A 25,971-nucleotide genomic window follows, 5' to 3' on the forward strand; every position below is an offset into this window, starting at 1 on the left:
TATTCACTTTTTCTGACATCCGGTAAACCACTGAGGCAAGAAAAAACCAAAATATTCCTCAACGGGGTACTTAACCAACTCTGACTTCGGTCTGAAACTCCGAATTCGAAAAATTTCAGAACGCCGAACGGCACTTGCAACACTGCTTCTGCATCGGACCATGCGGCAAAAAAGACTGAGGATATGACGTCGGTCATGCGCATTTGTACCCTGACGTTCTGATGTCAGTCAAATGCGCCTTGACCGACGTCAGCCTTATACTTTGATATTCGGGCCGACCGAGGGACAGCGGACTACCCAAGTGTTAGGACTGCAGCAATGTGAGATGAAGAACATCAGTCCAAGTTAAAGGAGTCCATTGCTATATTACAATAAGAAGTTATTAACCGATGACAGCATCTTTCTGTACAGAAGAATGTGTGTTATAAGCCAGCAACAAGTCTGATATCTAGGAAACGGTAACCATCAGACACCAAAAGCAGTCAGTGGCAATGGTGTATATGTGCTTACATTACACTTACATTGATGCACAGGAGACCCATGGCCACCAACTACTAGTAACCTATTTGTGTTAAATATGAAACTGAACTTGCCAGCTTTGTGTCATTTTATGTTAGCACAGAAAACATACAAGCATTCTATGACCAGTTACTTGACCCCAAGAGGAGTAAGGTCTGCATAACTACTGTAAATGCAGGCAGCTGAATCAATTATGGTTGATAATGGGCAAAAAATGCTTTGTATTGCATTTACTACCAACATCTACTGAATACAAAGCAATTTGAAAGCTGGCTGAACATCCCACAATAAAAAAACAAATCACTACAATAAAAGGTGTAAATACGTGAGAGAGACAGGCTTACTTAAAAATATGATTTTATTGCTCTATTAAGAGGGGCAGGCCATTTCCAAAAATACCCAAGCATATCACCCTCAAAGCACAGCAACAGAGCTGGCACCTTCCCCTACTTTACAACTGTGCTAGCACGTTGCAATTTAAATGTAATAAATGGAAATTCTCTACTACAATATTCAAAATATACCAGGAACAGTACAAGGCTTGGAATGTTTTGTTACAAATTTCATTGTTTTAATAATCAGCGTTTTAATTACACAAAAATCCATTACATATCTATAGAAAGATTATATATTTAACAGATTCCCAGGTTCATACAACAGTAACCCATGAAAGTATTTTGGTCCACAAATAAAAATGGTCTGAATGGATTAAGAAATCTAAGTGTCAACTACCAGTTTGGTTCCAAACAGTAGGATTTCCAGTAGTCTGTTTATCTTGTATTAAACATGAACTACTATCCTGTGGAAGTAAACTCAGTTGCAGCAGAGATGGTCTCATGCAATACGCCTTCTGAGTCTACCAGCCATAAACCTACAGAAGGTTAACAAAGAAAGCCAGCCTGCCAGTTCCAGAATAGTACAACTTGAAGCAAGTCTACTTCAAATGAAGTATGATCTGCACACCTCTTCTGTGCTAAAAAATGCAATGATTGCTGTCAGAGCCTGCTGCAATTTCTTTGGGGCAGAGTGCAATCTGGAAATACGAAATACAAGGCCTCTCAGTTTTTTGCTGCTAAATCAGACCCCATAATAAAAGAGAGATATAGAAGGAATGACATTTACTTTACAAATGTCTTTGCTTTTATACTGTATGCACACGTCAATTCAGGAGACCATACCACAGTAACAGTAAGGCCATGTTATACCACTAATGTTATGCGTCTGTCAGTAAAAAAAATTGCAACCAAGCACCCCAAACTAAATCCTTGCTTTTAAATCCTTGTTTTAAGTCCAAACAAAAAAAAATGTAAAAAAAAAAATTAAAAGTAGCTCTCTACTCCCCAAATTCTCCCTAATTCCTGTAGGGGTGTCAACAAGAAACAAAAGCCCAGCTTCATCAGAAGATAACAATGATCACTGCAGTATATACAATGAAAAACAAAATCAAGATTAAATACTTTAGAGATAAATATACTTTACTCTATGCCACTTATTGCCTTTTGCTCCCTTGTCAGGGTGTCTTACTATAACAATACAACAAATAAATCCTAGTAGCTCATCAGTCTTCTGTCTCGTGCTACAGAATATAAGAGAGCGCCATGAAGCCTAAACCCCATCCTTATTACTCTGAATCTGCCTTAACCAGTCTAGAAAACGGTTTCATTTCTTCCACACAGAAGGTAGGCTTTTAACAGTTTCTGGACTCCTACTTAAATATGTAGCGTGGAACAGCATTAGTTCTTAACCCCATAAACACTGGACTACACACTCTACGGTCACAGTTTACCAGGAGTTCATGGTGGGTTATATTAGTATCTGGTTACAGTTACTGAAGGCAGATTTCATAAATAAGTTTAAATTAATGCGCCACTGCTGAATTGTGATGCACAGTGGTGGATTCACCAGCTTATTAACCTTCCCCTACAAGGGGCAAGGGAATGAACATTTGCAACAAAATATGAGATACAGGTGGCCTCATGACAGGGCCTGGAACAAATGGATGCAAGTAGAACAAAAATGGGCATTTTATCACCTACCCCCCCCCCCCAAACATCACATTTCCTCTACTTTTACAATCAGTTAAAATGAGATTACATTCAAATGCAAACTGGAACCAGGTACAACATTATGTGTGGGTTTCAGGTTAAATGAATTTAAGAAATGCCAAAACAAAAGTCATTCAGGACAAGAAACTGGCTCATCTTATCTGATGGAAACTGCTATTCTGTGTTACAACACACACTGGGGTATAAGACAACTTGGTATAAGCATTCTCTGAATCCAGGTTACATGTAGAAACCTCAGTGCTTGATAAACAGAAAAGTGAAAACAATTGCATAGATATTTATTGAGCACACATCTGGAATGTATGACTTCCAAAACAAATTGGATATTTCCTTGGTCAGGAGTCAGAGTTTACTTAACCCCACTATTTTTTCATATACTAAAAAGTTATTGTTCAAAGCTGGAATGAGAATAATGAAACTATGGCAGCAGCAGCAGGGAAAGCAGAAACTGCTCACAGATCACTTTCACCATACAGAGCTGTAGAGAAAGACATGTAGTCAAGGGCACCAGGCACGGCATCAGGACCCCTATATGGTGCCATACGAGCAATGCAGTACTCCGCTTGATCAGGAGGTAGCTCTCTTCGTAGCTCATCAGCAAGGATGTAATTCTGTAGGAAGAATGTTACATGTAACATTACTCAAAAGCCATGCTGGACATCAGCAAATTTACTAAGCATCAAAGAGCAAAAATGAGGAATAATTACTTACACATTTTAAAACACAAACTGTTAATCCATTTTTCAAGCAAATTGCATTTGAAACCCCAACCCTGACAACCCCTCCTCAAATCTCTTGAGGGGGCATAAACACCCACTCAAGGGATCTAAACAATTAATTTGCAACATAAATAGAACATGGTGGGAAAGATGTGCATCACAGAGAATACCACTTTGAAATTGCCTTGAAGCAAAGAAATTCTCTTATACTACTTAATCTGGATGAATCGTAAACTGCATCTTCAGCCCAGTCTTACCACCCTTGTCTATCATGATTTGCGACAAGTAAATCTCCTGCTGATCTCTGTTATTCATACTTAAAATACAAGGTTTAAAAACGTCAAGGGCATGTATGATTAGGGTTCTAAAGATCCTTATAGGTCAATAGCCTAGTAGCTATGAAACTATGAACCTATGCCAAAAAATGTCTTTTGAACATTTTGGCTCAATTTGGTAACATGGATATTTGTATCTGCTTTTATGCACTTAATGTGGGATCTTTTCAATGAAATATCATTAAGAGAACACACTCAGCAGCAGAAAGTGACTGGCAGGCTCAGATGGCAAGACATGCTCAAAGCCCAGGTGTACTATTATCATAGATTACGCCTTCAAGATACAGACATTCCTAAATGAGAAAGGCTCAAACTAAATGCTGAATTGGAACAGAAGAAAATTAACCCAAATGCTAACCCACCAAGAAGGATGACGCAAGTTATCACTTTCCAACCTTAAGAGATCCCGGATTACCCCAAAATACTAAAAACTTTTCACATTTCTTTATCCCTCACACTCCACTTCACATAAGTGATCTCGAAGCCCCCCATCCCCATACATAATTTAACATGCTCTAATTCACCAGCACCTTTCCTGCCACTTAGTCCTTTTTTCATTTGATATTCTTGCTGTTACTCTTCCCAGGAATCTTCTCATGCTTCTGGCTTCATTTCTTGCAATTCTTGAAACTGCTTCAATTAGGTCTCCCTCTCCTTCCCACAAGGGACAAATTGTACAGATACCTGTGGTGGGATCTGCAGAAACCATGCCTCTGGAAGGCCACTCACTGCCCACCCCAGCTTTCAATTCATCCCCAATAAAATTACAATGGCAACCTTAAAGCCCTCCCCTCTTCGAAACACCAAGGAGAGAAGCCTCTCAAGAACATTTTTTCTTAATTGCTGCCATTTTTGCTAAAAACTGCAAAAAGCTCCATCTACCAAAGTTAAATTCTTTGTTCATAGGTAGGAAAGTACAGTTTTGTACCTACCATAAATGTAGATGTCCGAACTGGATAGCATCTGCAGTCATAACTGGGTTGTCCTGTCGTCAGGCAGCCCTTCAGTCGGCCGGATTCCAAAGTCCGGGTCCGGCTTCGGCTGATGTCGCACTTCACCCGACGTCATCTCTGTTGGTCTTCGGGTATAAAGGCATCAGCCGACGCCATTTTCCTCAGTGTTTCTTGCCCCAGATGCCAGTAGCCCTCTTGAAGGCTAAAATTTGGATAGATGCCAATGTTTCCAAAAAGATAGAGGTAAACACAAATATAAGCATGTATGTACATATATACAAACAAATACACCATAAAAGACTCCCCCCCACCAGCTAGCTATTAGGAGGGTAAACACCCTAGGAGTACCACAGAGGGGAAGGAGGGAGGGTAATCCTGACTGTAGATGCTATCCAGTTCGGACATCTACATTTATGGTAGGTACAAAACTGTACTATGTCCTTCATGGATGCATCTGCAGTCATAACAACTGGGTAGAATACCATAGCCAACTAGGGGAGGAGGATAAAAGTAGATTATGGTGTGTTTAGGATCCCTTGCAGTACAGCAGTGGCAAACCCTGCTCGGGATCTGGAATATAGAGGCAAATTATAATGCTTGGCAAATGTATGCACGGAGGTCCAAGTAGCCACCTCAATAATGTCTTTGGTTGCCACTCCTCGTAAGAAGGCTGTGGTAGTGGCTGTTGCCCTTGTAGAATGAGGTCTTATGTTCTGTGGAATTGGTTTTCCATGGAAGGAGTAACAGAATCGTATGCAATTTCCTATCCATTTGGAGATTGTCTGTTTGGAAATAGCTTTTCCTTCCCTTCCTGTTGCATAGGCTTCAAAAGTTGGTCAGTCTTTCTGCTACTTTTGTTCTGTCCAAGTAGTAGCGTAGCTGTCTATGTACATCCAAGGTATGCAGTATTCTTTCCCTCTGTTTTGTGGGTTGGGAAAGAAGGTAGGTAGGTGGATTGCCTGGTTTAAAGACACTCTGGATACCACCTTAGGCATAAATGTAGGATTAGTCCTCATGGACACTCTATCTTGGTGGAAGATTAGGAAGGGTTGCACTGCCATTAAGGCCTGTAGTTCTGAAACCCTCCTTGCTGAAGTAATTGCCAGTAGGAAAGCAGTTTTCCATGACAGGTGTTGTAGGTCTGCTGTTGCTGCTGGTTCGAAGGGTGACAGTGTCAACTTTTCTAGCACAAAGTTTAAGTCCCAAGCTGGCAATGGTGGTTTCCTTGGAGGTTTTACATTCTTGATTCCTCTGAGGAACTGCCTGAGCAAAGGGTGCGAAAAAACAGGTGGATCAAAGCTGTATTCTGCTGAAATAGCTGATGCATGTATCTTGATGGAGGAGTAGGACAGGCCTGAATGAAGAAGTTCGGCCAGATACTCCAGAATGTTAGGCATATCTATGTTTGACACATCTTTTCCTCTTTCAGTACTCCAAATGACAAACCTTTTCCATTTTCCAGCATAGTTCCTTCTTGTTGAAGGTCTGCGTGCTTCAAGAATAATGTCTTTAACTCTTTGGGAAAGTTCTGGATTTGCTGCTGCTATGTGATGTTCCATGCAGTCAGTTGCAACGTTTTTAGGTTTGGATGTATGATGTTGTAGTTGTTCTGAGTTAACATCAAAGGCATCAGGGGTATTGGCCACATATTGTTCCGAGACATGCTCCTTAGCAGTGGGTACCAGTGTTGTCTTGGCCAGTTTGGAGCTATTAGGATTATCCTTGGATGTTCTTCCTTGATTTTTAGTAGTACTTTGTGTATCAAGGGAAGAGGTGGGAATGCATATGCTGTTAGGCCTTTCCAGCTGAAGGAGAGCGAATCCACTTTCCATGCTAGTGGGTGGAATGTCCTTGTGCAGAATTTTTTGAGCTGGTGATTGAGAGGTGATGCGAATAGATCTATCTGAGGCATTCCCCATTTCTTTGAGATGGTCTTGAAGATGTCCGGGTGCAGCTTCCATTCGTGGGCATCCGAAGTGGTTCTGCTTAATATGTCTGCTAGAGTATTTTCTTTCCCCGGTACAAATATTGCCTGTAACTGGATGTTGTAGCTGAGTGCCAGGGTCCACAGTTCCAAAGTCATTCTGCATAGGGGGTATGAATGAGTGCCTCCCTGTTTGTTGATGTACCACATGACTGTGGTGTTGTCTGTCCTTATCATCAACTGGCCCTCTGAGAAATGGTCTGAACTTTTGGATTGCCAGTTTTACTGCCAGCATTTCTTTTAGGTTGATGTGCAGGTGAAGTTGATCCTGTGTCCACAATCCTTGCACGCATTTGTCCAGCATGTGGGCCCCCATCCTAGGTCTGAAGCGTCTGTTGTGATGGTCTGGCTTGCTTGACATCTGCGAAAGGGTAGGCCTGGGTTTGACTGGCATGCCTGAGCCCACCATAGGAACTCCTGTTTTAAGCATGGAATTAATGGGATTTCTGTTTCTAGGCTGTGTCTGTGTTGGGACCATAAATTCTTTAGGTACCACTGTAGTTTTCTCATATGTAGTCTGGCAAATGGGACCAAGATTATGCATGATGCCATGAAGCCCAAGGCCTGCAGTACTTTTCTTGCTGTTAACTTGTTCAGTTTTGTTAGTGCCAAGAAGTAGAGAGGAGTTCTTTTGTTTTTCTGTAGTTAGGAATGCCATTTGTTTTACTGTGTCCAATTCAGCCCAGGAATGTCCTTGTTTGGGATGGTATCAGCCTTGACTTTTGTAAATTGACTGTGTATCCCAGTGCTTGTAGCAAGTAAATGACCCTTTGTAAATCTGATGTCAGCTTGCTTTTGTTGTCCCCTTGTAGCAGGCAGTCGTCCAGGTATGGGTAAATTTGAATTCCTGTAGTCTGCAATGGGCGATTACTGATGCCAGGCATTTTGTGAATACTCTGGGCAGTAGATAAGCCAAAGGGCAATGCTGAGAATTGATAGTGCTCTGATCCTGCAAGAAATCTGAGGTATCTTCTGCAGATTGGTCGAATGGGGACGTGCAGGCATGCCTCCTTGAGATCTAGAGTTACCAGCCAACACTCCTTGCCCAGCATGGGAAGAAGTTGCTGTAGGGTCAGCATTTTTAATTTTGGGACAATGATGTATGTATTTAAGGTGGACAGGTCGAGAATTGGTCTCCAACTTTTTTCCTTTCTTGGAACTAGGAATAGTCTGGAGTAGAACCCCTTTCCTTGCTCTGCTGTTGGCACTCTTTCCACAGCTCTCATATTTGCTAACTCCATTATCTGTTGTAGAGCCTCTGTTTTTTGATTTGGAGGTAGATTTGGCATTCCTCTTTTGATTGGTAAAGTGTGAAAGTGGAACCGGTAACCTTGATCTATGGTTTGTAAAATCCACTTGTCTTTTGTTATGTAGTGCCAGTTCTTTGAAAATAAGGTTAACTTTCCGCCTAGAGGAGCTGCTATTTGTTCCCTGGTAGGCGGATTTAGGGTTAAGTCACTGTGGTTGTGTTGATGTAGTGGCAGTGGTTGTGTCTGTGCCTCTGTTTCCTTGCCACTGTCGTCCTCTGTAGGCACCTCCTCTGGATTGGTGTCTGCCTCTGGAACGTCTATTCCTGCCCCTTTGAGATCTTGTGGAGTCAGGAAAGGACCAATTTTTGGCAGGCCAGTTCCTGCTAAACCTTGGGGGTTGAACCTGCAAGAAATCTTTAACCGTTTGAACAGATTTTGCCTTTTCTTCCATTTTCTTCATAACCTGCTGGGCAGGTGTACCAAACAAACTTGTCTTATCCATAGGAGCATCTAGCAACTTAGCTTTAACATGATCCGGTAAAGCTTGCTTCCTTTAGCCATGCATGTCTTCTTATCACTGTGCCAGTCATGGCTGACCTAAATGAAGCCTCCAGTGCATCATAGCCACATTTTAAGGAATGGTTACTAACCTGTTGTATGTTATTTACCATTTCTAATACATATTTCTTATCAAGAGATTCGTCAGTGGTTAGCTTTTTAGTTAACTGATCAAGCATAAACTCTTGGTATTGTATCATGTGAAACTGACAGTTTAAAGCTCTAGCTGAAAGAGTAGCTGAAGTGTAGACTTTTTTACCCCATCTGTCTAATGACCTTGCTTCCCTTTCAGAAGGAATAGGGTTTTTAGCTATGGTCGCGGCCACTGCCTTGGGACCCTGGGATATAGTTTCGGGGTCTGCAAGTGGGGCCTTGTAAAGGTGGTGATGAGTATCTGGCACCCTGTAAAATCTGTCTGGTTTGGCAGGGGCTGGGGGTAAAGAATCTGGAGCGGAGCAGACATCATTGAAAGCATCATCCACCACAGAGAGAACAGGAGGTATAGCTAAGGGCCTGTGCTGTGGAAGGTGCAGAAAGGTCCTAAGTCTTTTTCTGGAGTCTGAAAAATCCTGTTGCTGCCATTGGAACTGCTCTCGCATGGCATGTAAAGGTTTCCCCAAAGGAGAATTCTTCTGGTGGGGAAGCAGCTGGAATGGATTCTTCAGCATCAGAATCTTCAAAATTGGAGAAAGGAGCCTCTGGCTGGTCAGTTATGTCTGATTCATCAGCAGAATCATCAGAGGACACTGGCTCAGGGGGCTCTGCCCTAGGTCTCTTCTCTGGGGGCTGAGAGGCCCTGTCTGGGTGAGATTGAGATCCTCTAATTAATGAAATTAAATCTTCTGCCAAAGTAAGCATTTGAGAACTAGAAGAGGGCCTGGTTGTAGGGGTTTAACAGGCACTGTTTTAGTAGTCTTGGCTGCTTTAGCCCTGGCGAAGGCCTTAATGGACATGGCTGCTGGAGGCCTAGCAGCACCACGTGCTGGGGTAGAGACATCCAAGGGAATGGTGTCTGATAAGTCAGTGGCAACCACCGTAGTGGATAAAATTTCTGGGCCGATTCAAGAGTGGTAGCAGGGGCCTCAGTTGTGGAGATAGATTCAGCTGTACTTTGATCAGTTTTCTCGGTTTCGGCGAAACCGAGACACTCATGATTTGCTTAACCATGGTTTCGGCGAAACCGCGGACGCGAGTGTCTGTCTTTATCTTTGCGTTTTTGGCAGATTGGGTAGTCGGAGGATCCGGCGGCATAATGTCGCAAAAACAGAACCGAAAAACTGTTCTGCAAACTCCGACCGGCGCCTAAGCGTTAACGGTTGAAAGAAGCACAGGCGAACAGGCTGCTACGTCGTGGGCTGGGCCTAGACAAGGCAGACAATAAGAGTGGAAATCTTTATGAGGTATTTGTTTCCCACAGGTTAAACAATTAACTTTTTCTGACATCGGCTGAGGCAAGAAAGAGTCCCCAGCGGGTACTTAGCTTTAGAAGTCTTGAAGTAGTATTCGTAGAAGTAATCTCTGGATCCGACCGACCGGCACTTGCGAACAGCTTCTGCTTGAGCGCGGCAAGAAAGACTGAGGAAAATGGCGTCGGCTGATGCCTTTATACCTGAAGACCAACAGAGATGACGTCGGGTGAAGTGCGACATCAGCCGAAGCCGGACCCGGACTTTGGAATCCGGCCGACTGAAGGGCTGCCTGACGACAGGACAACCCAGTTGTTATGACTGCAGATGCATCCATGAAGGACATCTGGGCTATCAGCCCTGGGGCCTATACAAGTCCAGCCAAAAAGGTACCCTGGCTTTTGCCACCCAAGAAAATAATTTTCCTGAGCCACTGTCGAGCAGAGCCACAGAGGTGATCCCCGGGGTGAATTTCCTATTTCCCATCCAATCATCAAGATTTTTCTTGAAGAGTGCTAATGAGGAGCTTTGTTTGATACAGATAGGTACTTTATTCCAGAGTATGGGAAGTCTCTGGGACAGGAATCTATCCCTCTGGCATGTTCTGTTTATTGTGGTGACAAGGTTTAGGTCCCTAGAGCATGCAGCGCAGAGGGATTGGGATTTCTTTAAGTGGAGCATGTCCAACAGCTCTGGGTTTGACATAGCTTTGTATGTTAGGCAGAGATCACCTTTGAGTAGGCAATATGCGACTGAGTAAAGCTGGAGTTTGAGACGGTGTGTAGGGCATCTGTTTGAGGCCGGTAATCCTCTTTGTGAGGTATTTCTGCGGCCTTTCCAGTTGTTGTAGATGTGTTGTGAGGTACATACCAAAAGGGGCTTTGCACTCTATGGGTCTAATGAGTGATGAGCAGAGGGGAACAATGACCTTTTTTTCTGGATGAGAAACCTTTTGTGATGAGGTGTGCCACGTAGAAGGATTTCCCCGACTACTGTGGCGATGTGATTATCAAAGGAGAGACTACTGTCCACCTGTGTCCCAAGGTCTCTTATCACACTTTCAGTGTAAAGTACACTACCTCCTATGTTGTAGTTCATGGGTACAGAGTTTTTACCACAGGGGATGACAATGCACTTTTTAGCATTGAGCTTGAGGCCATGACTGACACCAGGCATCTGTCTCAGTGAGGCCCTTTTGTAGGATGTCCACATCATTAGGAGTTTTGGTTATGGCTCCTAGTTTGCAGTCATCTGCGAACTTAGTTAGCTAAAGACCTTCTGTGTTAGCCTGTACTTCAAAGAAGTAGATACCAAACAGGAGAGGACCCAGGACTGAACCCTGTGGTACTCCACTTGTCACTGGTCTGAAGTCGGATTTGGAGTCTTCTTTCACAGTGTGGGTTCTGTCAGTGAGCCGGTTGGCAACCCATCTTGTGACATGGGGATTTATACCTAGTTTAGTAAGTTTATCTATAATTTCAGAGTGGGGGATGGTGTTGAAAGCCTTGGCAAGATCTAGATAGGCTGTGTGAACCACCTTACCCTTGTCTACTGCTTTGGTGACTGCTTCAAAGAAGTCCATCAGGTTTAGGGGACATGATCTGCCTTTTACAAATCCGAACTGGGTGGGATCCAGAGTTTGGAGATTACCAATGCCTTTTTTTACAAGTTCCATGATGATACGTTCCATGGCCTTGCAGATCAGGCTCGTCAGGCTAATGGGGCAGTAGTTTCCAATGTCCGTGGTGGCTCCCCCCCTTGTGGAGTGGGATAACCGTTGCGGTGCACCATTCAGCAGGCACAAAGCCTGAGGTGAGGCTATGATTGAACATGGTACTTAGGTGGGGTGCCAGTTTGTTCTGTAGTTCGTGTAGAACGCAGCCTGGGATGTTGTCTGGTTCCATGGATGCTGTGTTCTTAGCTTTGGAGAGTGTGGTTTTTACCTGTCCAGCCATGATTACAGGAACTCTGCATTCTTCCGGTATACACATGGGCTCTTTAGGGGGTGAGAGGGGGGTAAAGTTAGCACTGAACCTATCTGCCAGGATGTTGGCAATATCAGTTGGGTCTGTATATTTAGTGCCATTGTGCTTTAACTCAGAGCAAATCTGAGTGTTGCCATTGAGATTCTTGACATAGCTATAGAATGCTTTGTGGTTGTCTTTAGAATCAGTGGCGATTTTGTTTTTGTAACTAGCTTTGGAGGATTTTATCAGGGATCGCGCAGCTTCTTACTGAGACTGACCAGGGAGCTGCTCCACTCGTGGGATTTTACTCTCTTTTGCAAGAGTTTCTTCCTTCTGTTGTACAGTTTTGTTTATGGCAGGGGACCACCAGATTGGCTTCCTTTTTTTGGAGGATAGTGTCTTGGTTCTGTTTGGGATAGCACGATCCATGCACTCAAGTAAGTGTTTATAAAGTGCAATTGTGCAGGATTCCGTAGTCATAACTGTATTGTCCATCTGCATGGGTGTCATGAAGTTCACCACTTCTGTCTTAAGTATGAAGTCAGCTTTGGAGACATTTTTTACCATGGTTTCCTTAATGGGGGGTGGAGGCAAGATGTGGATATCTAGGGTAATTAGCTTATGGTCGATCGGACCAATGAGGCATTGACTTCAGGTGTGGAACACCGGTCACTCATATTGGTAATGTCTAGATCTAGGATATTGTTTCCCCTGGTGGGGGTGTGGATAAGTTGATCTAGGGCAATGGAATTTATGAATTCCAGAAAGCGTTGAGCGAAGGAGTTGGTACACCAGTAGTTTTCCCAGTTAATGGTGGGGTCGTTGAAATTGCCCATTATTAGGGTGTTTGGTTGAACCCTAATATTTTCCAGGACATCAACAAAAGAGGAGTGGGAATCCTGGGGCATGGTGGGTGATCTGTAGCAAGCTACAATTTGGATTGCAGTTTTGCCCAGAGTTAGTTGCACTTGGATAACCTCAGCTACTGAACAACTAGCCTGGAGGTGTGGATATCCTTAATGAATATGGACACACCTCCACCTTTGGTGTTCCGGTCCAGGTTACATGGCCAAAAAGTGTGGTACGAGTTATAGCCTGGTAGTGCACGGGTGCTCTTTGGAGCCTTGAACCAGGTCTCGGTCACTGCACAGATATCTATGTTCTCCATTTTAAGGAGTGCCTCAAGTGAGTGCATTTTGAGATTTAGACTTCTAGTAGTGAGTAGCATCACCCTCAGTTTTTTGCTTGCCTGTTCCTGTTACGGTGGTGAATTTGTCATTTGAACCTTGCCTAAAAAAGGCACTATAGGGGTGGCAAGAACCTTAGCCAGTATCCGGAATCCCAGGGGTGACAGGTGCAGGCCATCTCTGGCAAAGCATCGTTGTCTGTCGACCATGTCATCCCAGGCAGACAGATACTGGATTCCCTTTAGAATGGCACCAGAAGCTTAGCCAATTGTTGAAGTCAATCATTTTGTCCTTGTACTGCAGCATCATTCTGGGTGATGGCAGAATGCTACTCGGGGCTAGGGTCATACCTGTCTGGGCTACAAGATCGGAGCGCTCTTCCAGGTCTCTCCATGTAGTCTAGGGAGGTACATCTCAGGTTGTTCATGCCAGCATGGACAATGACAGTCATATTTGTACTTGTGGAGTGACCTGAGTGCGTGAGTTATGTGGCGGATCCAGGCACCCGACAGGCAGCTGACCGTAACCTTCTCCTTGTTTAGCCTGGTGAGTGGGACATCAGTGTGCCTGACTATAGAGTCGCCTATGACTAGTGTGTTGGGTACGTTGTTTTGCCTTATTGGCTGTGGTTGAGTGGCACTCAGTCTGCAGGCTATGTGTCATTTGGGTTGTGTTGGGCGGTGAAGGTTGCTTGCATTTCTGCTTTGGAGGTATCTGCTTGAGCAGATTATTACCGAGAGCCTGCGCAAAGGTTTTTGTGTTTCTATGTGTGGATTTTGGTGGTGTAGATTTAGTGAGACTATGTGATGAGTGTGGTGTGGTGCAAGTGTTTACCTTCTCTTCCTGTCAAGTTCAGTCTTGATTGGAGAGAGCTTTATCTCCAGTTTGGCTAGATAAGTGCATCTCTCACAGGTTGTAGTGTTGGGTGGTAGGAGGAAAGGGTCGTCTGTGTACGGGAGGCAATTTCTACATTGCCCCAAGATGCCCAGATTCATCAGATAGACAGGAGAGAACACTGGGAGCTGACCGTTGGACATGCCTGAATAAAAAAAAACTATTTTCCTCTAGATAAGTGTGGAAAGTGAGTACAAGAGCTGTTTTTCTCTAAGCAAGTGAGGAAAGTAAGTACCAAAACTGTTTTCCTCTAGTCAATGAGGAAGGTTGAGTGCTGTATAATTAGTAGGTTATTTAGTGCTTACATGTTCTGAACAAGTGCTGATCACGAATAAGCAAATTCAAGAATCTGTATCTGGACTAAACTAGTTACAGGAAAGGGGGAAACAAGTGCAAATGTGGGCTTTTAAATCAGAAACTTGAGAGATAGAAAAACTGCCCAAATGGCCAATAACTACAATTTCTGGGCCAGAACCACTCCTTATGTGGTAGATAGCTTACCTAGTGCTTACCACTCCCACTGATAAGCTAGAAGGCTTCCCTCCACAGAAAGCTTGGGGGGGCTCAGAAGCTTACATACAGTCCTAGATACAGAAAATCAGAATCTGGACTACACTAGTTACAAGAAAGTTTTATATATATATATATATATATATATATATATATATATATATATATATATATATATATATATATATATATATATGGATTCACTTCATAACATTGAAAGCTGAAAATACCGAAACTCAAAATACCGAAACTCAAAATACCGAAACTCAAAATACCGAAACTCAAAATACCGAAACTCAAAATACCGAAACTCAAAATACCGAAACTCAAAATCAAACTCAAAATACGAAACTCAAAATACGAAACTCAAAATGCGAAACTCAAAATACCGAAACTCAAAATACCGAAACTCAAAATACCGAAACTCAAAATACCGAAACTCAAAATACCGAAAACGCATATTATGTGTAAACTCAGCTTAAACATAAATCATAACAATTTCTACCAAATATATGCAGGGGGCAAGCCCCCCTGCACCCCCCATGTGGGGGGCTGCACCGCCGACACCCCCTGCTAATTGAATATATCGACTCGCAGATTGCACATAGTGTCGTTACGTGCGATCTTGCAGTAGATATATATAATTAGCAGGGTAGTGCAGGGCTTGCCCCTGCATATATTTGGTAGAAATTGTTATGATTTATGTTTAAGCTGAGTTAACGCATAATATGTGTTTTCAGTATTTTGAGTTTCAGTATTTTGAGTATTCAGTATTTTGAGCTTTCAGTATTTTGGTCTTCAGTATTATGAAGTTTTGTCATTTTCAGTATTTTGAAGTTTCAGTGTTATGAAGTGAATCCATATATATATATATATATATATATATATATATATATATATATATATATATATATATATAGGTTCGTACTAGGCTATCTGCCCTAGGGCATTTATAACCCCCGGGGTAAACCTACGATCTCCCATCCACTCGAGATTTCTCTTGAATAGAGTCAGTGAGGGGCTCTGCCTAATATGGACTTGGATTCTGTTCCAGAGTGTAGGGAGCCTCTGGGTTATGAATCTGTCCCTCCAGCACGTCCTATTTATTTCTGTGTTGAGGTTTAAGTCTCTTGTTCTCGTGGCTCTGATAGATTTGGATTTTCTGAGGTGGAGCATGTCCATTAATTCCGGATTGGACATGGCCTTGTACGTCAGGCACAGATCACCTCTGAGTAGGCGGTATGCGACTGAATAGAGCTGGAGTTTTTTCACTCTGGCAGCATATGACATATGTTTAAGACCCTTTATCCTCTTGGTGAGGAACTTTTGGGGTCTTTCCAACTGCTGCAGGTGTCGGGTGAGATACATCCCAAATGGGGCATTGTACTCTATCATTGGCCTGATAAGAGAACAGTACAGGGGCACAATGACCTCTCTTGATCTAGATGTGACACCCTTCATGATAAGGTGGGCAATATAGAAGGTCTTCCTAACCACTTTGGCAATGTGAGTGTCAAATGAGAGGTTACTGTCAACCTGGGTCCCTACGTCCCCGACTACCTCTTCCGTACTTAATGGATTACCACCTATGTGGCAATTTGTCGGTACCTTGTTTTTCCCAAAGGGTATGACTATATATTTTTTGGCGTTCAGCTTAAGGCCATGGCTCTGGCACCAATTATCCGTTTCTATGAGGCGCCTCTGAAGGATGTTTGTGTCCGCTGGAGTATCAATTATGGCGCCCAGTTTGCAGTCATCTGCGAACTTTGTCTGCCACAATCCTCCTATGTTTGCCTGTACCTCGGAAAAATAAATGCCGAACAAGAGGGGTCCCAGGACTGAGCCCTGTGGGACACCGCTTGTGACTGGCTTAGAGTCTGACACAGCTCCAGCAACTCTGACACTGTGGGTTCTGTCCTTGAGCCAGTTTGCAACCCATCTTGTGATATATGGGTTTACATTTAAGCTGGTGAGTTTGTCTATGACGCCCGAGTGGGGTATTGTGTCAAAGGCTTTTGCAAGGTCAAGGTAGGCTGTGTGAACTGCCTTATCCTCATCAATGGCCTTAGTGACTGTTTCAAAAAAGTCGACCAAGTTCAAAAGGCAGGATCTGCCCTTGACAAAGCCAAATTGGGTAGGATCCAATGTCTGTAGGAGTTCCATAATGATCCTCTTCATAGCTTTGCAGACCAGGCTCGTCAAGCTTATGGGGCGGTAATTTCCAGGGTCCGTAGAAGCACCGCCTTTGTGAAGTGGGACCACTGTTGCCGTACGCCACTCTTTGGGTACATACCCTGTAGTAAGGCTAAGATTAAACAGCAGCCTTATGTGTGGGTTTAGTTCCTCTTGGAGTTCATGTAGCACACAGCCCTGGACACCATCTGGTCCCATTGATGCTGTGTTTTTAGCTTTAGAGAGGGCGTCTCTCACCTGGGCATCTGAGATGTTAGGGAGGCTACACTTTGCTGGGATAGTTATTTCTCCTTTTGGGGGGGAGGGGGAGGAGAAATTTGCACTGAACCTGTCTGCCAGAATGTTGGCAATGTCAGTGGGTTCAGTGTATTTTGTGTCATTTTGGACCAACTCTGAGCATATCTGGGAGTTTCCACCCAGGTTTCTAACATATCTAAAGAAGGCCTTGTGATTGTCTTTTGTGTCTTTTGCGATTTTTCTCTCAAAGTTGGCCTTTTTCTCTCAAAGTTGGCCTTGGATGATTTTATGAGTGATCGTAGTTTTTTGCTAGTACTGATCAGAGATGCCTTCCCTTTTAGGGATTTTGCTCTGTCATGTAGTAGCTTCCTCCTGTTGTAAAGTTTATGGCTGGGGTCCACCAGACCGGGCGCCTGCCTTTGGGGGAATGGGTCTTTGTTTTATTTGGGATTGCATGATCCATGCATTCATAAAGGTGCCCATAGAAAGCATTTGCAAAGGATTCAGCAGTGTGGGTTGTGGTTTCCACTGGCCCAGGGGCCTTGAAGGATACCACTTCAGTCTTAAGAAGTGTGAAGTTTGCATTTGAGAAGTTCTTCACTGTGGTCTTTTGTGCAGGGGGTGGGGGCGGGATGTGGATTTCTAGTGAGATTAATTTATGGTCTGATCTTACCAAAGAGGGATATACTTCCGGTGTGGAGCATTTTGTCCCCATGTTTGTGATGATCAGGTCTAGTATATTGTCTCCTCTTGTGGGAATGGTGACTAGTTGTTCCATTGCATTTGAGTTTATGAATTCTAGGAACCTTTGGGCTAGGGTGTTGGGGCTTGAGTAATGTTCCCTGTCTATGTTTGGGTAGTTGAAGTCTCCCAAAATGATGGTATTTGGAGAGACATTCATACTCTCCAGTGTCTTCAGGAAGGCTGTGTGGGGTTCCTGAGTGAGAGGGTGGTCTGTAGCATGCTACAAACTGTAAGGCAGTTTTGCCTATGGTTAGTTACACCTGGATAGTCTCCGATGCTTCGTGCGTTGCCACTAACCTGGAGGTGTGGGTACCTTTGATGAAAATGGATACTCCCCCTCCTTTCGTGGTTCGGTCCAAGTTTTGGGGCCGGAAAGCATGATATGAGGTAAAACCCGATAGTGCTGGGGTGCTCTCAGGAGCCTTGAACCAGGTTTCAGTCACTGCACAGACATCGATGTTCTCCATACTGAGGAGGGCTTCAAGGGCGTGCATCTTGAGGTTTAGACTTCTGGCATTCAGCAGCATTACCCTTAGTTTTTTCCACTTGTGTTTTCTAGGGAGGTAGGTTTGTCATTTGAGCCTTGCCTAAAAAAGGCACTATGGGGGTGGCAAGAGCCTTGGGCAATATCCGGAAGTCCAGGGGTGACAGGTGCAAGCCATCCCTTGCGAAGCAGCGTGGCTTGTCAAGCATGTCATCCCAAGCAGACAGACATTGGATCCCCTTAGAATGACACCAGTAATTAAGCCAATTGTTAAAACTAATCATTTTGTCTTTGTACTGTGGCATCATTCTTGGTGAGGGTAAGATGCTGCTCAGGGTCAGGGTCATACCGGCCTGGGCTACATAATCAGAGAGCTCCTCTATGTCTCTCCATGTAGTCCAGGGAGGTACGTCTCAGGTAGTTCACACCAGCATGTACAATGACCGAGTCATATTTGTACTTGCTGTGGAGTGACCTGAGTGCTTGTGTTATGTGGCGGATTCTAGCTCCCGACAGGCAGCTTACTGTGACCTTTTCCTTGCTCAGTCTGGTGAGTGGGGCGTCAGTGTGTCTGAGTCACCTATTACAAGTGTGTCTGACATGTTGTTTGGCCTTAAGGGCTGTGACTGTTTAGCACACTGACTTTGTGAACTGTGTTGCATGTGCTATGTCTTGAGGTGGTGGTTGCTTGGGTGTCTGCTTTGGAGGCCTCTGTTGTTTTGGTAGCTTTTTTATCAGCGCCTCCGAGTATGTTTTTGTGTGTATGTGCTTGGTTTGCAGTTGTGATAGTTCTATGCGAGACTGGGTTTGTGGTGTGCGTGGTTACCTTCTCCTCCTGACTGGTCTTGCAAATACTGAATTGAGAGAGCTCAGCCTCCAGTTTGGCTATATAGTTGCATCTCTCGCATATATTTGTATTTGTTGGGAGGAGGAGAGGGTTGTCTGTGTACATGAGGCAATTGTAACATTGCCTCAAGATTCCCAGATTCACCAGCTGAACAGGAGAGGACGCCAGCAACTGACCCTTCGACGTGCTAGAAATAGTGAAAAAGATTGCTGTGCGAGTCAGAAAGGACCTATAGGGAAATGGGTACTCAACAGAATTTAGGTGAATGAAGTACTTTCTTTTGTTTAAGAGTGCTTTACCTGTGTAAAAATGCTTTAGGAGCAAGTGCTGAGCTTTTCAGATAGAGTATAGGCTGTTTAGATTGCAAGTAGAACAGTTCTAAGGGAAAAATTGAAGAGCAGACTTGGCAGAGCCAGAAAAAGTCTAACCTTGTTTAACCGTCACTGCGCTATGCGCACGACCGCGCAAAGCTGTGCAAACGCGGATTTTAAGCAGTGAACTACAAAAGAGCTAGGAATGGTCCCAAACAACCAATTACTACAGCTTCTTGTGCTGAGGTCACTTCCCCCAAGGACAGGTAGGCTGCTCAAGGCTCCCCACTCCCACTGGTGAGCAAAGAAACTTTATCCAAGTAAGGTAATGGACAACACAGGAACTACACCACAGCCCAGAATACAGCAATGCCTGTATACTGGTCTAAACTAGTCGAGAAAGGCGGGAAAACAAGCATTATTTTTTTGTTTTTTTTGTAGAAACACACAGAAAATGCAGAGACAGTGATAAATTAGTTACATAGGCTAGCACACTTTAGTGGGCAGCCTCCGCAGTTAAATTAAACAAACAAGCAAACTTTTGATAAATTCGACTAAATGTAACTTTAAGTGCAGATTTTAAAATAAATGCAGTAATCAGTAAAAAAAACAGTTCAGGCTAGTTCAAAGTAAGCAACAGAAGCTATTTCCAGTGAAAAAAAAGCAAAGATACTTAAATCCAGAAGGTAGTCGCTTTTTCGAGTTCCTTGCTGCTACGGCCACTCTGTAAACCCACGTGGAGCTTGTCTGAGCAGTACAGCCAGAAAAAAACGCCCAGAGGCGGATTTTAAGCAGTAAACTACAAAAGTGCTAGGAATGGTCCCAAACAACCAATTACTACAGCTACAGAAAAGTAGCTAAAACAGCAGTCAAAACAATTCAAATACAATGCAAGCTAGCACACGAGTATGTAGCAATGTTAGACCAAACAGTTTAAAAAATGCAATTAAATTAAAAATGACTAAAAACAGTGCAGGAGGAGTCTATTAGGTAGAATGAGGTAAAGAGATGGGGTTGGGGGGAGTGTCCCAGATCAAATCTACAGTGGGGGCGGGCATCTGCAAAAACCTCCAAATTTAAACGACAGAGGAATGAGGGTGGGTATAGGAAAACCAACACCTTCAGCAGTGAAGCAAAAAAACAGTGCACAACTCTGAAGTCAGCCAGCAATGACAAAATTAGTCAAACAATTACCAGTACATAACTCTGATGTGCCAGAAAAATATACTCTGCTCTGTATATCTCCAGATAGTTTGAAGAACACTTTCAGGACACAAGAGGGCTCCAGGAAGGCTTCCAAAACCAAAAGGGACAATGCAGGAACCTTTGATGAAGGATGGGATCAGAGTTAAGATTACAATAAAAGAGGTGCATTTCCACCAAGGTTACCACCTTTATGGATTAGCAAAAATTGGACAAAAATCATAACTCTCATGACATCTCTTGCCCCACTCACTCCACCCACTCCCTATGCATTTTTGTTAAGTTAAACAAGCTCATCAGTGCAAATGAACTGCCCCCTGGATGTACCTTCATAAGGAAGATGGACCTTTTTGGGGGGTGGTTTTGCTATCTTACAAGTAGTATTCTGTAGTGACAAACAAAATACCAGATTTTTAAAGTAAGGTTTGGATTACTGGATCAGTATTCAATTTTCAAAGGAGTTGAAAAAAAGTAGGTGTCAACCCTATTCTCAAATAAGGGAAATAATGAAAGACAGGCTCGGTGCATCAGTGTTTCCAAGATAAAGTCTCAGTGAGATTAGATGGCAACAAACCTAAACTGAGAGAAGACTGTACATATCGAAAAGCAAGGATAAAAACCTTGAAATCACATCTCCTGATTAAGGTCTCAGCGATCCGTAATGGCACTGTCCTGGGGGTACAGCACCAATGACAAATCCCTGTAGTTATCAATGATAGAGAGATGAACACTGCCCTCACCTTACTTGCTTTTCAATTCTGTGTACCTCTTGTGAAATCTTCCATTACCTAACAGGAGTGGTCTCAAATGACCACTGCATCTGTACTAGGACCAAGCCACAGCAAGCAATACCACCTATCAAGCCTTGCCCTGACTGAACATTTTATGGTTACAGACGCTAGAAAAGATGCCATGATTTTCAAATATAATCTTTGAAAAAAAGTGGAAAAAATGCTTTGCAGCTGTAGGCAAGACAAATGAAAACAACATGAACAGTGTTTAATTCTGGCCCACATAAATAATGCAAGAACTAAAACTGTGCAGGCGCTCCTTAAAAGGCTCCAGATACCACCTATGACAGATGGCAGAGACTCTCTTCCTATGAATAAGAGACTATTTTTTAATAAGCTGCACTGACTCATTCTTTCTAAAAGTGGTTGGAAGCAGAGGTGATTGGGCTAAACAGATTCAAGAACGTTCTGGACAGGACAAATTATAAGATTAAAAGATGGCACATCAGTGCTGACAGGGCAAAAAGATTAAAGAGACAGGGCGGTTTACTCTCAGCAAACCTATAAATAGATTCTTTCATCTACAGTCTCAACAGCTTTGTAAAGCTTCTTGACAATGAACTTCTAGCCAATAATCTTAGGGACAATGAAGAACGATCACGTTTCCCAGACTAGTCTTACTTTCATCTTTTACTGTGTCCTTTCAGTGCTAAGTATGACTGCTACAGTTTCCTAGGACAGGATCACCATCTTTCTTGCATTCTTTTGACTTTGCATCTTGGATACCTCAGCACTTCGATGGTGCTCATAATATTTAAATCAGACAAGTCTTTTCTACCACTCTGCTGGCTTGGGTAACAGGGATGCGCACCTTATGTCGCCACAACCTATTTGCATCTCCACAAAAAAATAATCTGTCAATAAATCTTTTAAGAAAAAAATAGTTAAAAAATAGTTTTATTCTAAAATTTTGGATAAATGTAAGAATTCACCAAGACTAAATATAGTTGAACTCAGACCCTATGAAAACAGGGGAATAATGAAGTGGAAGGATTCACTTCAAGACTGTGTCAACATCAAGAAGAGTTGGAGAGAAAACCGGTCTGACTGGAAAGATAAAAATCAGCAAGAAAAGGATAGTAGTATCACTGGAACTGAATTCATCCTCAAGTCTTGGTGAGTACCTTCACGTAGTGGACCCTATTTTCACACAATTTCACCAATATGATACTGATATAAAAAGACTGCATCTTGTATATATCAATGGGAGAAGCAGGTTGAAAAATAAAAAAGACAGCTGGGTGCACAAATCACAGGATTAAAAAAGTGCCCAGAATTGAAAAAAAATTGTCTTTGTAGAATCTTCAAGACATGGAAACATTCTTACAATGGGGTCAGGCCAGGTTTGGGGGGATAACTCCCCTTTTGTAGAAGGTAGTAGTGGTCTACAAAAACAGCCATATATGATGCAGTGGACTACTGGAGAGAAGGAAGAAATTATGTATTGTTACCATTATATAAGAACCCCAAGAACCTCCCAGTTAGAACATACTCAAAGATTTCAAGAGTAATTTAGAGGAAATAAAATACTTGTATAAGAAAAATTGTAAAACTTCAAATGCAAACTTGTATTCATTAATATAGCAAATCCCTGAAAAACATTACACAGAAAAACTCTGGGCTGCCTGGAAAAAATCAGCGACTTGGTGGAAATTAAACAAAAACCCAGTTATAAAAAATAGATGCGAGAAAACCAAATGCAGCAGTCCATAAAAAAATTACAAAAGTAGCACTGATCACTGAAATTGCTGCAACTAGAGATTACAGTGTCTCACATACAGAAAGTCATAAACTATGATGATTTTCAGGCAGAAACAAGTAATGTGGAAGAAAGATGCCCAGACAGCTCCAATTTCCAACAGCAGTAGCAGCATCAGCAATGGGTCTAATAAAGAATATACACTTGTACTTAAATATGCTACCTACACAAGAAACTCTCATGAACAGCAGGACGAGTCAGTTCTGGACATATTGCGGGTGCTGTAAAGAGCACTTTGGGCTTACATTAAGGATTGAAATACTAATTTCATGAACTTTAATCATACCCTAAGGAATGGGATCAATTTCTGTGATGGTATTTGAAAAGTACAGTTGTGTACACTTACCATAAATGTAGATGTTAGAGTGTATTCACTGTTGCAGTCATTACATTTGGGTTACCTGCTTGCAGTAGCCTTCAGTCGGCCTGATTAACGAAGTCATGGGTCCTGCGTCGGTTGCTGTCCCTTCCTCCGTGATGTCAGGGGTATAAAAAATGCAGCTGACGCCATTACATCAGTTTTTCTCAGGTGCCCCCCCTAATGGGAAGCAATTAAATCTATAAATATACAAGGTTATACCTCCAACAAAAAAGCAAATACACCAAAAAGTTTTTTGAGCATAGTAAAGGAGAGCAGAGGTATAGCCAAAAGAAGCAAGGGGGCTGGAGGGAGGGTAAGCAGGACTGTAACAGTGAATACACTTGAACATCTACATTTATGGTAAGTGTACACAACTGTACTATATTCTTCGTGTATCACTGTTGCAGTCATTACATTTGGGTAGATTCCCAAAGCTAAGGATGGGAGGAGGAATTTAGCATTAGTACCAGCTATAAGGCCCTGCAGGACTGCAGTGGCAAAGCCAGCTCTGGATTTAGAGAAAACTGGCAGATGGTAATGCTTGGTAAAAGTATGTACAGAACTCCAGGTAGCAGCTTCTAGGATGTCCCTGGTAGGAATGCCTTTGAGAAAGGCTGTAGAGGTAGATGCAGCCCTGGTTGAGTGGGGTCTGATCCCCTGTGGATAGGTTTTCCATGGTGCTTGTAACAGAAATGAATGCAATGGCCTATCCATTTGGAAATGGTTTGCTTTGAAATAGCCTTCCCCCTCTGCCCCTGTAGTAAATGCCACCAGCAGTTGGTCAGATTTCCTTTGAGGTTTAGTCCTGTCCAAGTAGAATCTAAGTTGTTTGTGCACATCTAAGGTGTGCAGTATTCATTCCCCTTTGTTCTGTGGATTGGGAAAGAAGGTTGGCAAATGAATGGACTGATTACGGGCCACACTGGATACTACCCTTAGGCATGGAGGGATTGGTCCTGAGGGACACCCTGTCTGCATAAAAGATGATGAAAGGCTCCACTGCCATGAGGGCCTGTAATTCAGGTACTCTTCTTGCTGAAGTGATTGCTAAAAGGAAAGCTGTTTTCCAAGAAAGGAATTTTAAGTCTGCAGTAGCAGCTGGCTCAAAAGGAGGAAGAGTGAGTTTCTCCAATACAAAGTTGAGGTCCCAGGCTGGAGTTGGAGGTCTCCTGGGTGGTTGTAGATATTTGGACCCTCTGAGGAACTGTTTGAGCAGTGGATGAGAAAAGAGGGGAGGGTTCTGTGTTGAGCTGAAAAGGCTGAGCGTGAATCTTGATGGAGAAGGAGGATAGGCCCTTGTGAAGCATCTCAGTTAAGTATTGTAAAATCTGAGGTAAATTGGGCATTGCTGTGCTCATCCCTTGAGATTGGTTCCAGGCACAGAATCTTTTCCATTTTTTCAGCATAAGATTTTCTAGTACTCTGCCTCCTTGCCTCTAAAATATCCATCACTGGTTTGCTGAGGGATGAGAAAGGAGAGATTAGGTAGTTAGCCAGGCTGCTAGGTTCACCGTTTGCAGCTGAGGCTGCAGAATCTGGTTGTCCTGAGACAATAGGGTAGGAGTCAGAGGCAGGTGCCATAGGGCCAACAGTAACACACTGCGCAAGAGGGGCTACAGTGTTGGCGTGGCCAGTCTGGTGCAATCAAAATTGTCCTTGGTTTGTCTTGTTTGATCTTTAGTAGTACTTTGGAGAGCAGAGGCAGAGGAGGAAAGGCATAAACTGATAGGTTTTTCCAGCTAAAGGACAGAGCATCCACTTTCCAAGCTTGTTTGTGGGGAGTCCTTATGCAAAATTTGTCCAATTGATAGTTCTGGGGGGAACAAACAGGTTTATATCTGGGCTCCCCCATTTGGTTGTAAACATGTTGAAAATCCTTGGTTCCAGTTTCCACTCGTGTGGGTCCATGAGGTTTCTGCTTAGTTCATCTGCCAGTGTATTTAGTTTTCTTGGCAGGAATTAAGCTTGCAGATGCACTTGGCAGCTCAGGGCCGTGTTCCACAAAGCCATGGCTAGTCTGCAGAGGGGGTAAGAATGTGTACCCCCCTGCTTATGTACCACATAAAAGTGGTGTTTTTCCATCTTTACCATTAATTGTCCTAGAATAATGTGGTCCTTGAAGGCGGTCAGAGCATTCTGTACAGCTAACATTTCTTTTTGATTGATATGCAGGTGCATTTGACTTGGGTTCCATTTGCCTTGAATGCACTTCCCTGCCAGGTGGAGCACCCCATACATAGTCTGATGAGTTTGTTAAGGTTTGGGCGGCAGGGGGTAGTGTGAATGGTAGTCCCTTGTTTTGGTGGCAAGCCTCTGCCCACCAAAGAAACTCTAGGCGTAGGCAAGGTATGATGGAACAGTTAGTTATGTAGTCACCATAACGTTAGAAGTATGTAGTCCATCTCGCCTCACATTCTTCACTTGTGGGTTCGGAGCCGAATGTCAGCTCTGACTCTGCCTATTTACTAGCTCTAAAGTCTTTGGCTGGGCTAAGATGGTATCCCACAATACACTGCTCCACATTCCCAGATCTAGTTTGCTGCCAACAGAATTATTGTGTCCATCACCCAAACACACACACACCCATAACAACAAGGTCCAACAAATTATCCAAAGGGACTCTATCAGAAGTACAAGGAGATCCTCCAAATCCTCCAGGCGTGGGGGACGGTGGGTGGGTAATGAAGGATGTA

The 25,971-nt window shown here is 43.2% G+C and overlaps 1 protein-coding gene across 2 annotated transcripts in view; it reads right to left on the bottom strand.

Annotated features, from left to right (window-relative positions):
• Positions 1 to 859: 859 nt before the first annotated feature.
• Positions 860 to 25,971, bottom strand: part of LOC122788278 (alpha-actinin-4) — a 1,502,973-nt gene continuing 1,477,861 nt past the window's right edge. For both annotated transcript variants that reach the window (XM_044055436.1, XM_044055378.1), the window contains exon 21: positions 860 to 3,196. In XM_044055436.1, coding sequence (XP_043911371.1) covers positions 3,038 to 3,196 — 159 coding nt within the window. In that variant the 3' untranslated portion in view covers positions 860 to 3,037. The remainder of the gene's footprint in view (positions 3,197 to 25,971) is intronic.

Source organism: Protopterus annectens, chromosome 1.part0 (assembly GCF_019279795.1).
Source record: "Protopterus annectens isolate FY-2018-M chromosome 1.part0, PAN1.0, whole genome shotgun sequence".
Taxonomy (NCBI): Eukaryota; Metazoa; Chordata; order Ceratodontiformes; family Protopteridae; genus Protopterus; species Protopterus annectens.